The sequence below is a fragment of the Quercus robur genome, chromosome 8, assembly GCF_932294415.1.
Source record: "Quercus robur chromosome 8, dhQueRobu3.1, whole genome shotgun sequence".
Classification (NCBI taxonomy): Eukaryota; Viridiplantae; Streptophyta; class Magnoliopsida; order Fagales; family Fagaceae; genus Quercus; species Quercus robur.
In genome coordinates, this window is record NC_065541.1 from 19,886,883 (window position 1) to 19,901,497 (window position 14,615).

The 14,615-nt window shown below is 37.8% G+C and overlaps 2 protein-coding genes across 2 annotated transcripts in view; one reads left to right on the forward strand and one right to left on the reverse strand.

Moving 5' to 3' along the window:
* LOC126694929 (trafficking protein particle complex II-specific subunit 130 homolog) overlaps window positions 1–2,832 on the reverse strand; it is a 35,537-nt gene extending 32,705 nt beyond the window's left edge. Inside the window, exons 1-2 of the mRNA XM_050391480.1 lie at window positions 2,590–2,832; window positions 1,391–1,620 (exon numbers count right to left, since the gene is read on the reverse strand). Coding sequence (XP_050247437.1) covers window positions 1,391–1,620; window positions 2,590–2,653 — 294 coding nt within the window. The 5' untranslated portion in view covers window positions 2,654–2,832. The remainder of the gene's footprint in view (window positions 1–1,390; window positions 1,621–2,589) is intronic.
* A 4,887-nt stretch (window positions 2,833–7,719) lies between these two features.
* On the forward strand, window positions 7,720–9,353 carry LOC126696007 (L10-interacting MYB domain-containing protein-like). Its single transcript, XM_050392796.1, has 4 exons — window positions 7,720–8,061; window positions 8,146–8,397; window positions 8,511–8,749; window positions 9,173–9,353. Exons 1-4 carry the CDS (start codon window positions 7,720–7,722, stop codon window positions 9,351–9,353), a joined length of 1,014 nt encoding a protein of 337 aa, XP_050248753.1.
* The last annotated feature ends 5,262 nt before the right edge of the window (window positions 9,354–14,615 follow it).

Genomic DNA, 14,615 nt, shown 5'->3' on the forward strand with positions numbered 1-14,615 from the left:
AGAGAGTCCTCAGGAGAGTGTCCTCAGGCAAGTCAGAGATGGCCCCTGAAAGGGACCCAAACCAGCTTATCACCACTAGATGAACCAACCTGTGCAGCATACAAATCATCCAAATACTAAGCCATAGACTCCAACTCCTAGTCTTGAGCGTCTCAAATAAAATTAGGTCTCCAGTGTGCCTTGTCATGTAGCCATTCCACACAGTCAGAAACTTGAGCACCTTTGTCTCTAGCAAATCAAAACAACTCGGGATATCTATCTTGAAGGGAACTATTACCATCCCAAAGATTCTTACAAAAAAACACTTGGGAACCATCCCCTACCTCATACCAAATGTGTGATGCAAGCTGGTCCCATCCCTTTTTAATATGTTTCCAAAGTCCCACCCCATAAGTCCCTCAGCCCGTTTAATAGTCAAGCCTAGAATAGGGCTTGAGCTTGGCTTGTTTGCTAAACAAACGAAAACAAGTCTTTTAGCTAGTTGATCTCAAGATTTTCATAGACAACTTGGTTCATTTACATCCCTAGTGACAAATAAGTAACTCGTAGCCCTTTTTTTGGGTTTTCTTGGTCTGGAAAGAAAGTCTACTACATGACAAAGTAATAATTAGTACAGCTTGTTAAAAAAATGGTAGTTCTTGCCAAAAGAAGTAATGTTGTATTACTTGTCTATCAAGAAATTTGAATCCATATATTTAGGCAATATTGTAAAGAATTTGGAGGTTTCAGCGAAGAGATCCTCCTATATTGGGAAAAGAGAAGACTCTTGGTAGAATATGGAGTAGCTTTTTTCAGAGAGTATTTTGGTAGTTCTTTTGGGGTTAAATGATGCCTACGTGTGTAAGTAAAGAGTATTTATTATTTGAGTGAGAGAGAACAATTGGATGTATTGAGGTGTTGCATTGTAAGAGTGTCAAGTTTGTGAATAAGAATCGAGTGATTGTTTTGTGTGTATCATAATTTGTGCTAATTTGTGTTTGTTAGGAGTTGTGAGTGTGTTTATGTCAGTAAAAGGTTTTGAGTGAGTTTGTATTTGTAAGATTTGGTAAAGTGTGACTGTAATCCATAAATTGATGGTGGATTTTAGTTGGTGTTACATAAGCATAGAAGTTGGTCAAACCACATTAAACTTTATCGTCTTGTGTGGATTTTTTTTTTTTTTTTTTTTAATATGAACAAGCTTCTGCTAGCCCGAAATTCCAATAAGATTGATAGCATTGTGAGTACAAGTACAAACTGTGTATTTCCTTAGTTTTAGGAAATGTTGGTGAGTTGCAAGTTGTAATAACAACTAAATCATATATTCCCATCTAACTTAAGAATCAATTGTGCAGCTACGCTATAATTAATACTAGAACATGTGAATGAGGTCACTGAGACAGCAAATTACCTCACAGGTAACAAGAACCACTGTTGCATATGGCTCCCGAAACCAAAATAATGATTGCTCCAAAGGGAACCGGCTACGAAGTCTAGAATCTGTTGTTAATATGAACTCAGCAGTCAAATTCTCTACAAACACAGAGTTACGGGTCTTGTTGTTTAAACTTGCTCTTTTGAATGGTAACCGCCCCTCAAATTCACTCTTAACGATGGGCCACAAATCGCTCACATCTTCCACTGAAAAGCAGCTTAAAAAAATTAGTAGATGGGAAACAAATAGCAAGTAGGACAATGACACATTCTGACATTCAGCCATTGCATAAATATAGAAAATATATTTGCTTCTAACAATGTTGTGAAGTCTATAGATCATGACATATAAAATAAATATCAGAATTGGAAGGCTTGTGCTTCTCATCCCATAAAAAAAGTGAGCACCCTTAGAAATTAATCCTAAAGTAACCATCTTGCAAATAAGCCTACAAAAATGACTGAGTTTTGTGCAAGACATAATAGAATCTACATCAATAACTCTTTCTGACAGCATTTGATGGTTCCAATGAAAATCGTTTTTAGAGACAAAGACAGAAAAAATAATATAAACGAATCATTTCCAAAGCATTGGCGACTCTTAATGGGTTCACATTTCTAAAAAATCCCGGAAAATTACGACACACCAATTCCTTAAAAAAAACCATTTTCAAAAGTATTCCAAAAAATCGCCCCCGAGTACATGTTCCCACTTAAAAAAAGCATTTATTACAACTTACAACCACAAAATGAAATCCTCAATAATCTTTCTAATAAAATCACAAAAAACATAACTGATTCACATAGGATCAACTACATTCGTTCAGAACAGAACTCCCATAAAGTTATACATAATTACAACGCGTACAAACAAAATCACACAAAGTAATGTGGAACAGAGCTGAACACAGAGTGATAATAATGTAGCTTACTTTTTCCCATTATTCACTACGAAAATTTAGTAAGATTCATAGCACTCATAAATTTAAATTTTAAACCTACTATTGTCTGTCATAACGAAATTAAGCAATTCCATCTAGAATTTGAATCCAAATCTAACAGTGTAGGTCACAAAACAATTACGATTCTCGAGGCACTGAATTCAACTGAGAATTGAGCTTAAATTTTAATACCTAAAATAAAAAAAGATTAGAGAGGGAGGGTGAGATTGAAAACCTGCAATAACGAGGTGATCAGAGGAATTCTTGATGGTGTGGAACTGAGCTAGAAAGTTCGCCATCGCCGATCTATACCAACCAATACATGCAAATCATATACATAGAGAAGAGAAAGAGAGAGCGAGAGAGTGAGTGAGAAGTGTGGTTGCTTGGCTCCCGGATCGACTAGATGTTGGGTTCGGAGGTTGGGATCATTTCATTTGGACTTCGGATTCATAGTCTGCTGGTGATCTACTGCTTCGCGTCCTATCACACTCTGTCATTCCGACACTTCATCTCACCGTTGGATGGCCCCTGTTTTTTCTTTTTTTTTTAGAGATATTTTAAATGCCAAAAATACTACCAATCAAACTGCCTATTTAAAAAATAGAGAAATGATATGTCAATTTTCTAAAACGGTTTCATAATAAATTTTATGTAGCAAGTTATTACTTACTGTTATTAATGGATAAAAAAGTTCTTTTAGTAATGAATTTAAATTAAAAAACTGTAATAACTTGTCATTTTGCCAATTAGAATTTATTGTGAAAGTGTTGTAAGCATATTACTTCTCATTTAAAATGCCTAGTTTCTTAAGAAATATTTTGCAAAAATTATATTATTGTTAAGGAATTTAGGCCCCCAATTGTGTTCAATTATTAATTATAAGCCAGATTTAAAATTTAGTCCATTCTCAAAAAAAAAAAAAAAAAAAAAAAAAAAAAAAGAAAGAGAAAAGAAGATGAATAACACACAATATGATTACGAATGAAATATCAATGAAAAAATTGTCTCAAGTAAAAATCATTGTGAAGGCTCAATAATTAACCTTAAGGAAAATAGATTCATTATGTAAAATTGAAGTTTTACAAATAGAATAACCTTATTTTAATGTGCTACCTCATATAGTACTTATTAATATGATTACACGCAACTTTAAATTTACAAACGAACTAAATTGAATGTGAACCCCCGCTCACGACTTCAAGTACCTACTTATAGATTCACTCCAACAACTCCTTGTTAATAGGATGTAGTAACTTCACCTTGATCAGTAGATCTTCAAAAACATGAACTTTGATCTACAATTGATGCTTTGCAAGAGCTTGGAAACCTCCATTAGTTTGTGTACACCACATGACTCTCAAAAAGTCTTTTAAAATGTGCCCTATGGTTGCTTTTATACATTGGCTTCGAAAGCATGAAACTCTAGCTTCATGATGACTGAGTAAAACAAACTTGGAATTTATCGAGATTAGTAATTCTTGGTCTATCGAGATCGTGTTGAGCATGTATTAGAATTTAGAAACTTGATTTCTTCTTAAGCTTTAATGTTGCTCTTGTCGTGGACTTGAATTGAACTTCAAACACGCTTAAGACTCACTAAAACTCTTACAACATGATTACATTTTATCACAGTTGCCAACCTAGTTCCATAGACTCAACAATTATGACCATGTATAATATTTGTTATAAATATTTATCAATTTCAATTATTTTACTTATTTTAATATATATTACTTGAACCATTTGCTTAAGTAAATTAACAAGGACAAAATTTAGCTACAAAATTCGTTGTAGTTTAAGGTTACATTCTTACTCAATATTTTTTTTATTGAAGGTGAATTTTGATAAATCCACCATTGGATTACATTTTCTTCTTATATCCTCCATACTTGCAAAACTTGTTGGAAATTAAAGATCAATAACTATGTCATCAATAAATTATTTAAATGACAAGTTTTGATAGTTTAAAGTTATAAATAAAATATAGGTTTATAGATCATATAGTAAATAATATATGATTAACACAAAATTTGACATGTGTACTAAGAGTCTAAAGAACATGCAATTTAACAGTTAGATTTTAAAATATGTAGTAATGTTTATTGTATTGAATAAGGTTGTAACTTTAAGCTATAAATAATTTTATAGCTAAACTTTGTCCAGTTAACAATTGACGTGTTAACTTTTAAATGCCAAAAAAATCTTAATTTATTATTATGTCGTTGATATGCCACAAATTACATTCATTATTATGTCAGTTTGTAAGTTTTTTTATAGTAAAATTGTGATGTACTATATCTAATTTTTTTTTTCTTTCTTTTTGTTTGGTGTTTAAAAGTTGAGATATCAATTTATAAGACTTATATAATAAAACTATCGGCACTAATTTTTTCCTTTTACCCCAAGTTGAAGGAATTTTGGGTGTTAAGCCTAATGGTTGACAATGGATCTGGCCAGCCCATAGCCCAACCCATAGGCAAAGCCATTGAGCCTATAGCAAGCTGGATAGTTAAGTCAGGCCTACGGGCTACTCATGGCTTTTAACGAGCCTTTACTGGACTTTTAACAAGCCTTTAATAGGCTAATAAAATTTAATAATTTTTTTTAATTATATTATATGTCACAAAATACAAATTGTTTAATTGAACTATTATATGTCAAAAACATAAATTGTCAAATTGAACTATTAAATTTCAAAAAACACAAATTGTCAATTGAACTATGAATGGTAAATTACAAAATTGGCCACTATCCTTTATATCATATGTCAATTTAGTCCTTAACATTTCCATTATGTCAATTTGGTCCATATCTTTTTTAGTATCGCGTGAATTTAATCTATGTTGTTATTTCTTGGATGGAAAAAATTGATGTGTCAAATGGAATAATAAAAAGTATTTTCCATGCCACGTCAACTTTCAATTGTACCACTATGTCAAATTAAAAAAAATAAAAACCAAGTTAAAATGTTTGAACATGGTGTTCATGTTAGGCATAGAGGAGAGGAGTTCAAATTTTGCATAGTAAATACTAATGCTATGTTTGGAAGTTTGAAGGGAGAGGAGGGTAGAGGGGAATGGTTATCCTCCTTATTTGGATATTTTTAAAATTAAGCAAAGGGGAGGAGAATAATTAATCTTTTCATAGTTTGTTATTTTGTTAATATGGAAATGGTAAATTTGGTAATTTATTTTGTCAAGCATTTCTATGCTCTACTTTCCCTCGAAATCTCTCCAATTTGGGAAAATGATAAATGAGAGGTTAGAACTTAGAAGTAGTTAGAACCCCTCCAAACCCCTTCCTTAAAAAACATTCAAATAAGGAAATTTAATTTATTCTCCCTCCCTCTACTCTATTCCCCTCTATTCCCCATCCATCCAAACAAGTTATAAATAATGGCAGAGGACAAAGAAGACACAGAAGAAGGATTCCAAAATCAGAATCCTAACTCTTATAAGAAGAACAACAACAAAGAATCCAAAGGAAAGTCATGCAAGGGATGTCTCTGCTAATTGTCTCTACAAAGATCCAAATCCAAAAACCTCACATGCATTGGCCTCCCTAGAATCCATCTCTCTATAATCCTTCTTTTTTCATTGATTCTTATGATGCTTATGGGTCTAATTGGTTGTCGAGAAAATCAAGGAAAAAGAAAGAAAATCCTTGATTTTCTGTTTTGTGCTATGTTTGTTCACTCAGTTTGATTTTTTTTTTATAGGTTTTTGCATTTTGATTAGACGAGTGGATGTTATTATTTTGATTTGGTTGCTATTGTTGTTTGGGTATTTTTCTAGCAACCAAACAGTGAAATAGGGATTGGTTGTGATGATTTTGATATTCTTAGCATAAGAAGATTTTAGGTGGTGGGCTGAATTAAAGTTTTTTTTTTTTTTTTTAATAATGTAATACATACTGTTACTTGAGTGTTAATAACCATTAGTTTGGATCCAACATTGTAATTTATGTAGAATGGCTAGAAATGTTGAGGGAGTTTAGGGATTTTAGACTCACACGTCAATATTTTAATTTGGATTTTTTAAAAATTTGATGTGGCAGTACAGTTGGCAATTACTGTAGTATGATTTTTTTATTTTATTATTATTCTATTTGACACATCAATTTTTTCCATCCAAGGGATAATAACAGGGATTAAATTGACATCGCACTAAAATGGTTAGAGATCAAATTGACATATGATGTAAATGATAAGAACTAACTTTGTAATTTAGGCAATGTTTGGATCCACGTTTAACCACGTTTGCGTTTACGTTTGTTATAAATTGCTGGGACCCACGCAACAAAATGTGGAAACGGGAAACGCCAGCTGAGGAGAAACGCGCAAAGCTGAAGCTGGGAAACGCAAAAAATCATTCGCAACACACCGTTTCATTAAACTCCTCTAGTCAGTACTGTTCATGGACCAGCTCTCTTCATTCTCATCACAGATACGCACCGTTTAATTAAAAAACCGGTCTTGCGCGTCCTGTTCATCCTTGCGCGTCTTGTTCATTGTTTTGTGAGCGTACTGTGTGAACAAAATGAAGCTGTTCTGATGCCCATCACAAAACGGTACGCAACGGCTATTTTCTTCTATCTCTCACAAACCTAAAAGCTTTCTTTTCTTCTCTCTCTCAACTACCTTGGTTCAATGCCTTCAATGCTGGTTGTTGCTCTGTCCGAGTCGTCTTCAATGCTTTGCACCTACCCACAAACCACAAAACCATCAAAACAGAGAAGGAAAGGAACTCAAAAACCCATTAGCCAAACCTCTCTAAACCACTCCCCCTTGTTCTTCCTTCACTCGAGTGAATCTCCTCTCCGCTGTGGACACCGTTGTCGCCGCTGTGGGTCTCCGCATTCACCAGTAAGAGTCATTAAAATTAAAATGCTCTCTGATCTGTTGGTGCAGTTATATTGTTTTCTCTGATCTGTGTGATTCTCTGATCTGTTTATGTTCAATGTTAGTCCCTTTTTTTTTGTGTTTTCCAAGACAGTATGAAAGTAGGTTCTTTGATCCTCCGTGTAAACCTTTTGTTGTATTTGGATATACGTGTGAGTTTAGTTTTCATTTTGCCTAATTGATTATGATTATGCACATGAACTACTTGTTGAAATGTGTCAATGAGGCATTTCATCAATCCGTGGTTTTATATGATTTGTTTGTGTTCAATGTTTGTGCGTTTTTTTTTTATGTGTTTTCCAAGACAGTATGAAAGTAGGTTCTTTGATCCTCCGTGTAAACCTTTGTTGTATTTGGATATATGTGTGAGTTTAGTTTTCATTTTGCCTAACTAGTTATGATTATGCACACGGACTGCTTGTTGAAATGCGTTAATGAATGTAGAAGGAAGTTCTAGGAAAAATGGTTAAGGAGAAATTGAAGGATGGTGGTAGTAATGATCAGAGAGCTGACTGGAAAGACTCTAAGGAACTACAAACCTTTTGTCAATTATGTGCTGCTCAAGTCCTAGCCGGCCAGAGGAAAGGAGGATTTCTGACCAAACTGGGGGTTGACAACGTGATTGAACAGTTGGGTAACATGGGAAAAGTGGTGACTCCACTTCAGATTAAGAACAAATGGGATCATTTGAAAAAAGGGTGGAGGGATTATAACCAGTGTTTTGACAATGAGACTAGGTTGGATTATGACCCGGGAACTGGGATGCTTGAGGCCCCTGATGAGTGGTGGACTCGAAAGATTGCGGTTAGTTCACGTTACATAATTATGAAATTCTTTATTGTCCACAACTATATTATTGTGTTCTAATTATTGGTTGTCCACACGTAGGTATGTCCCCTTGCAAAAACCTTTAAAAATAAAGGTTTGCCGAATCGTGACTACCTAAACATCATGTATGGAGACACGGTTGCAACAGGGAAAAATGCGTTCTGCACGAGCGGTCAATTACCAAAGGAAACCACCGAAGGTTCTGGGGACTCTGCTGATAGCACAGAATTTGTTGACCCCCAATGTGAACCGTTTGTGAATGTTGATGCAATGGAGGTTGAAGGTCCATCATTGTCGAGGGCAGAACCAGCAGTGAGTAAGGGGAAAGGCTTGGCAACCAGTGTCCACCTTTTCAAGCCAATGTACAAGAAAAAAAAAAAAAAAAAAGGCATTCAGTTGCGCAAGAGATGTCCGACTCTTTGAAGAGCATCTCAAATGTGATTGTTGAGAGTAGAAGTGGAAGTACACGTAAGGATATTGCTTCCACAACAACTACTCAGGTTAAAGCCATTTTGGACATGGTGTTGAGTCTTCCAGGGGTGTACTGGGGGCATTACCTTCATCTGTTTAGCACCATCTACTTCATGGAAAAAGAGTGGGGTAGGCACATGTTTCCTGCCCTTGGCGATGACAAGGATATCCAACTGAAGTGGCTAGAAAAAGAGTACCAAAGGCACCTTAAATTCCATTTTGACTGAAGGAAAGAAAATTGTCTCGATAGGAACACGGGCTTGGTGTAGTAATCGTATTTTCAGCGTTGTACTTGTTGGACCATTGTTTTTCTTTTCTTTTTTTTATTGGTAGAAACTAAAGCTTACCATGGCTGTGTATGTAAGACAAAATTTATCATTTCTATGTCAACTTTTGGGTATATTTATATATGTTTTCCTAATGCCTCTTTTAGCTATCTTTTTTGTATTTTTTATAGTTATGCATTGTTATTTGTGGTAAACTTTGATGATGGTCGTTCATGTTTGGCAAGAAGAAGTCATGGCATATATATATATATATATATATATATATATATATATATATATCATTGAAGCAAGTTCTATGTCTTGTGGTTGTTTTTCTGGTTCTGCATCAGGGCTGCATTAGTCGCTGCATCAGGTGCTGCATCAGAGTGCATCAGGTGCTGCATCAGGGTGCATCAGCTGCTGCATCAGGGGGTGCATCAGTGCTGCATTAGTCGCTGCATCAGGTGCTGCATCAGAGTGCATCAGGTGCTGCATCAGGGTGCATCAGCTGCTGCATTAGTGTTGCATTAGTCGCTGCATCAGGTGCTGCATCAGGGTGCATCAGCTGCTGCATCAGGGTGCATCACGTGCTGCATCAGGTGATTGATAATGAGTAGGTTAGTGAGTTCTTAAGTTATATTTTTATTGATGCTACATGTCCTATATAGTGAAGCACCATATCAGAGTTGGTTAGACTCTACAAAATGAAACTTTTTTTTTTTTTTCATGATTGATACAATTACAAATGGGTATTTCTTGATCTCAAAACTGTGGCAATATATGATTGATACCCGATTTAGGTGAACATGTTTAGGGAAGTTGATAATGAGGCATTAGAGTTTTAAACCAGATCTTAAACATTGAAAACAATGTCTCCTTTAAACATTCCTAGGATACTAGCTATCTTGGCATGAAGTGCAGTAAGGGTTTAGCCTTTGGCTCCTAATGCAAAAATAGGCAGTCAACTATACTTGGTCAATAAGAGGCATGGAGTGGATCTAGTCCAATAATGAATAGATAGAGCTATTATGAATATAAAATATTGGCAATGTCTACTATGCATCCTTCTGCAAGAACATGATCCAGAATAATGCATGGGAAGATACAAGCTGAGAAACACCAGGCATATCCATTGGTAATTGGCAAGTTAATTTCTCACTTTTCTTTCAAAGGGGCATAAGTATTCATTTAACCATCCACCGAAGCAAAAATTTTAATGAATTGATTCATTCAACCTTCCACCTAAATAAAAGTTTAAAAATAATTAATTTTTATTTTTTGTATCAAAATAGAAATAATTTTATGTCTTAGGGTCTGTTTGGATAGAACTTATTTTGCTGAAACTGAAAACTTATTGCTGAAAACACTGTAGCAATTTATATGCAACAGTGTTTTTAGTTCCGCTACAGTACCCGCGTTTGGTTTTTTTCATCTGCATTTTTTCCACTTAATTGCTACAGTGTTTTCAGCAATAAGTTTTCAGTTTCAGCAAAATAAGTTCTATCCAAACAGATCCTTACTCATCTATAAAATATACTTGAAAACCCATAAATACAAATTGGCAAATTGTGAAAATGGCTTGCACGTGACTTGTTTAATGTATTCTCAGATTTTTCAAGTGTCCTACCGGCATAACCCATTTAGCAAAGTCCATGATATGGTCCTTGGAAAAAAGTTTAAATAAATCCAACCATACTTTCAAAACAACACTCAACATGAACTCTTGAGCCATGCAAAAAGAAAATAAAATGTTACAAAATACATGAAATAGGACTAAAAAGTAGCTATACTTAGTGTGGGGCCAGAGAATTCGTGGCCCAGGTCCACTCTACATTAGGGCCCAAGGCCTAAGTCGAGGAGAGCTATTGCCGAGGACGCATAAGGAAAGCCCAAAAGAGGCACAAGGATATGGCCGAGGACGATCTTATGCTCAGCACCTTACAAAACACCCGAAGAAAAGGACAAACTCAGTACAGGAGCAGGACAAGGGAGAAAGCTGCCAACATAGTAGTACACAATCCTGCATCTGACAGGCCCATTCTCCAAACCATGCTATTTAACTTTCCCAACCACCTCCAACCACACTAGGTATGGATCGAAAGGATAGGTCTGCGCCCCAGAAAGTGAAACTGGCACGTGAACACTAAAAGGGAAGTGATCACTAGTATAAAAGGGGGAGAGAACGAAGGGGAAGAGGACCCCCGAGGGAAGGAGGAAAAAATCCTACGAAAAGGGAAAAGGGGAAGGATACTAGGCTCCTCGGACGAAATCCGAGGACCTAAATCCTACAACCCATACCAATGGAATGCTTAGCCAGTCAAGCCAACTCCAACCATGTAAAAGCTCCCATAAAAATCACGACTAAATCGCTGACTGGTGACCAAGGCCCTGCCTTTCAAGTCCACTTCTCTACAAATCATATTGTTAGGGCCCTTTACATACGAGCCCAATGTCATTCTTGGGTCGTTAAATAATCGTGTCCTTACAATTGGCGCCGTCTGTGGGAAGGCTTGCGCGTTGGCACAGGTGGCGATGGAGTTAAGCCTCCGTCAAGCAAAGGTCTGCGAAGGCTCCTCCATTTCCAGCGACACGCTGTTGTTGCTTCGACATAAATTTCCGCTAGGGGCTACGCCTCGCAGTGCCAATGGCACGGACAGCTCTAGAGGTTTCCAACATCAAGCTAACTCTCCCTACCTTGGTCGAGGGGCTAATCTTCGAAAAATAAATAAATAAGCAAATAAATAAATATATGAATACAAGTTTTGGACAAAATCAAGGCCTTGCATGGTTCTCGGACTCAAGCCTCTGGATAAACCAACTACTTAGAAGAAACAATACAAGTTTTGGACAGAACCAAGGCCTTGCATGGTCCTCGGACTCAAGCCTCTAGGGAAACCAACTACTTAGAAGAAACAATACAAGTTTTGGACAGAACCAAGGCCTTGCATGGTTCTCGGACTCAAGCCTCTGGGAAACCAACTACTTAGAAGAAACAATACGAGTTTTGGACAGAATCAAGGTCTTGCATGGTCCTCGGACTCTAGCCTCTGGGGAAACCAACTACTTAGAAGAAACAATACGAGTTTTGGACAGAACCAAGGCCTTGCATGGTCCTCGGACTCAAGCCTCTGGGGAAACCAACTACTTAGAAGAAACAATACGAGTTTTGGACAAAATCAAGGCCTTGCATGGTCCTCGGACTCGAGCCTTTGGGGAAACCAACTACTTAGAAGAAACAATACAAGTTTTGGACAGAACCAAGGCCTTGCATGGTCCTCGGACTCAAGCCTTTGGGGTACTCAATCCTCTGGGGAAACCAACTACTTAGAAGAAACAATACGAGTTTTGGACAGAACCAAGGCCTTGCATGGTCCTCGAACTTAAGCCTCTGGGGAAACCAACTACTTAGAAGAAACAATACGAGTTTTGGACAGAACCAAGGCCTTGCATGGTCCTCGGACTCAAGCCTCTGGGGAAACCAACTACTTAGAAGAAACAATAAGAGTTTTGGATAGAACTAAGGTCTTGCATGGTCCTCGGACTCGAGCCTCTGGGGAAACCAACTATTTAGAAGAAACAATACGAGTTTTGGACAAAACTAAGGCCTTGCATGGTCCTCGGACTCGAGCCTCTGGGGAAACCAGCTATTTAGAAGAAACAATATGAGTTTTGGACAGAACTAAGGCCTTACATGGTCCTCGGACTCAAGCCTCTGGGGAAACCAACTACTTAGAAGAAACAATACCAGTTTTGGACAGAACTAAGGTCTTGCATGGTCCTCGGACTCAAGCCTCCGGGGAAACCAACTACTTAAAAGAAACAATACAAGTTTTGGACAGAACCAAGGTCTTGCATGGTCCTCGAACTCAAACCTCTGGGGAAACCAACTACTTAGAAGAAACAATACAAGTTTTGGACAGAACCAAGGCCTTCCATGGTCCTCGGACTCGAGCCTCTGGGGAAACCAACTACTTAGAAGAAACAATACAAGTTTTGGACAAAACCAAGGCCTTGCATGGTCCTCGGACTCAAGCCTTTGGGGAAACCAACTACTTAGAAGAAACAATACAAGTTTTGGACAGAACCAAGGCCTTGCATGGTCCTCGGACTCAAGCCTCTGGAGAAACCAACTACTTAGAAGAAACAATACAAGTTTTGGACACAACTAAGTCCTTGCATGGTCCTCGGACTCGAGCCTCTGGGGAAACCAACTACTTAGAAGAAACAATATGAGTTTTGGACAGAACCAAGGCCTTGCATGGTCCTCGGACTCGAGCTTCTGGGGAAACCAACTACTTAGAAGAAACAATACCAGTTTTGGACAGAACCAAGGCCTTGCATGGTCCTCGGACTCGAGCCTCTGGGGTACTCAAGCCTCTGGGGAAACCAACTACTTAGAAGAAACAATACGAGTTTTGGACAGCACCAAGGCCTTGCATGGTCCTCGAACTCAAGCCTCTGGGGAAACCAACTACTTAGAAGAAACAATACGAGTTTTGGACAGAACCAAGGCCTTGCATGGTCCTCGGACTCAAGCCTCTGGGGAAACCAACTACTTAGAAGAAACAATACGAGTTTTGGACAGAACTAAGGCCTTGCATGGTCCTCGGACTCGAGCCTCTGGGGAAACCAACTATTTAGAAGAAACAATACGAGTTTTGGACAAAACTAAGGCCTTGCACGGTCCTCGGACTCAAGCCTCTGGGGAAACCAATTACTTAGAAGAAACAATACCAGTTTTGGACAGAATCAAGGCCTTGCATGGTCCTCGGACTCAAGCCTCTGGGGAAACCAACTACTTAGAAGAAACAATACAAGTTTTGGACAGAACCAAGGCCTTGCATGGTCCTCGGACTCAAGCCTCTGGGGAAACCAACTACTTAGAAGAAACAATACAAGTTTTGGACAGAACTAAAGCCTTCCATGGTCCTCGGACTCGAGCCTCTGGGCCAGAGAATTCGTGGTCCAGGCCCACTCTACATTAGGGCCCAAGGCCTAAGCCGATGAGAGTTATTGCCGAGGACGCATAAGGAAAGCCCAAAAGAGGCACAAGGATATGGCCGAGGACGATCTTATGCTCAGCACCTTACAAAACACCCGAAGAAAAGGACAAACTCAGTACATGAGCAGGACAAGGGAGAAAGCTGCCAACATAGTAGTACACAATCCTGCATCTGACAGGTCCATACTCCAAACCATGCTATTTAACTTTCCCAACCACCTCCAACCACTCTAGGTATGGATCGATAGGACAGGTCTGCGCCCCAGAAAGTGAAACTGGCACGTGAACACTAAAAGGGAAGTGATCACTAGTATAAAAGGGGGAGAGAACGAAGGGGAAGAGGACCCCCGAAGGAAGGAGGAAAAAATCCTACGAAAAGGGAGAAGGGGAAGGATACTAGGCTCCTCGGACGAAATCCGAGGACCTAAATCCTACAACTCATACCAATGGAATGCTTAGCTAGTCAAGCCAACTCCAACCATGTAAAAGCTCCCATAAAAATCACGACTAAATCGCTGACCGGTGATCAAGGCCCTGCCTTTCAAGCCCACTTCTCTACAAATCATATTGTTAGGGCTCTTTACATACGAGCCCAATGTCATTCTTGGGTCGTTAAATAATCGTGTCCTTACACTTAGCATAAATTAATTTTTGATATAGGTGAAGATTTCTTATTCAACTAGGAAAGATTTTTTTATTTTTTTTTATTTTGCTAATTTGGAACCACAAATCGAGAGATCATATGCTCTTTTTTAATTTTTTATTTTGTTAAAAAATCACTAAACGGTCGG

Coding starts and splice junctions, on each gene's coding strand:
- LOC126696007 (XM_050392796.1), top strand. CDS start 7,720: ATGGTTAAGGAGAAATTGAAGGATGGTGGTAGTAATGATCAGAGAGCT. Junction 8,062..8,145: donor GGTGGACTCGAAAGATTGCG/GTTAGTTCACGT, acceptor GTCCACACGTAG/GTATGTCCCCTTGCAAAAAC. Junction 8,750..9,172: donor CTGAAGTGGCTAGAAAAAGA/GTACCAAAGGCA, acceptor GTTCTGCATCAG/GGCTGCATTAGTCGCTGCAT.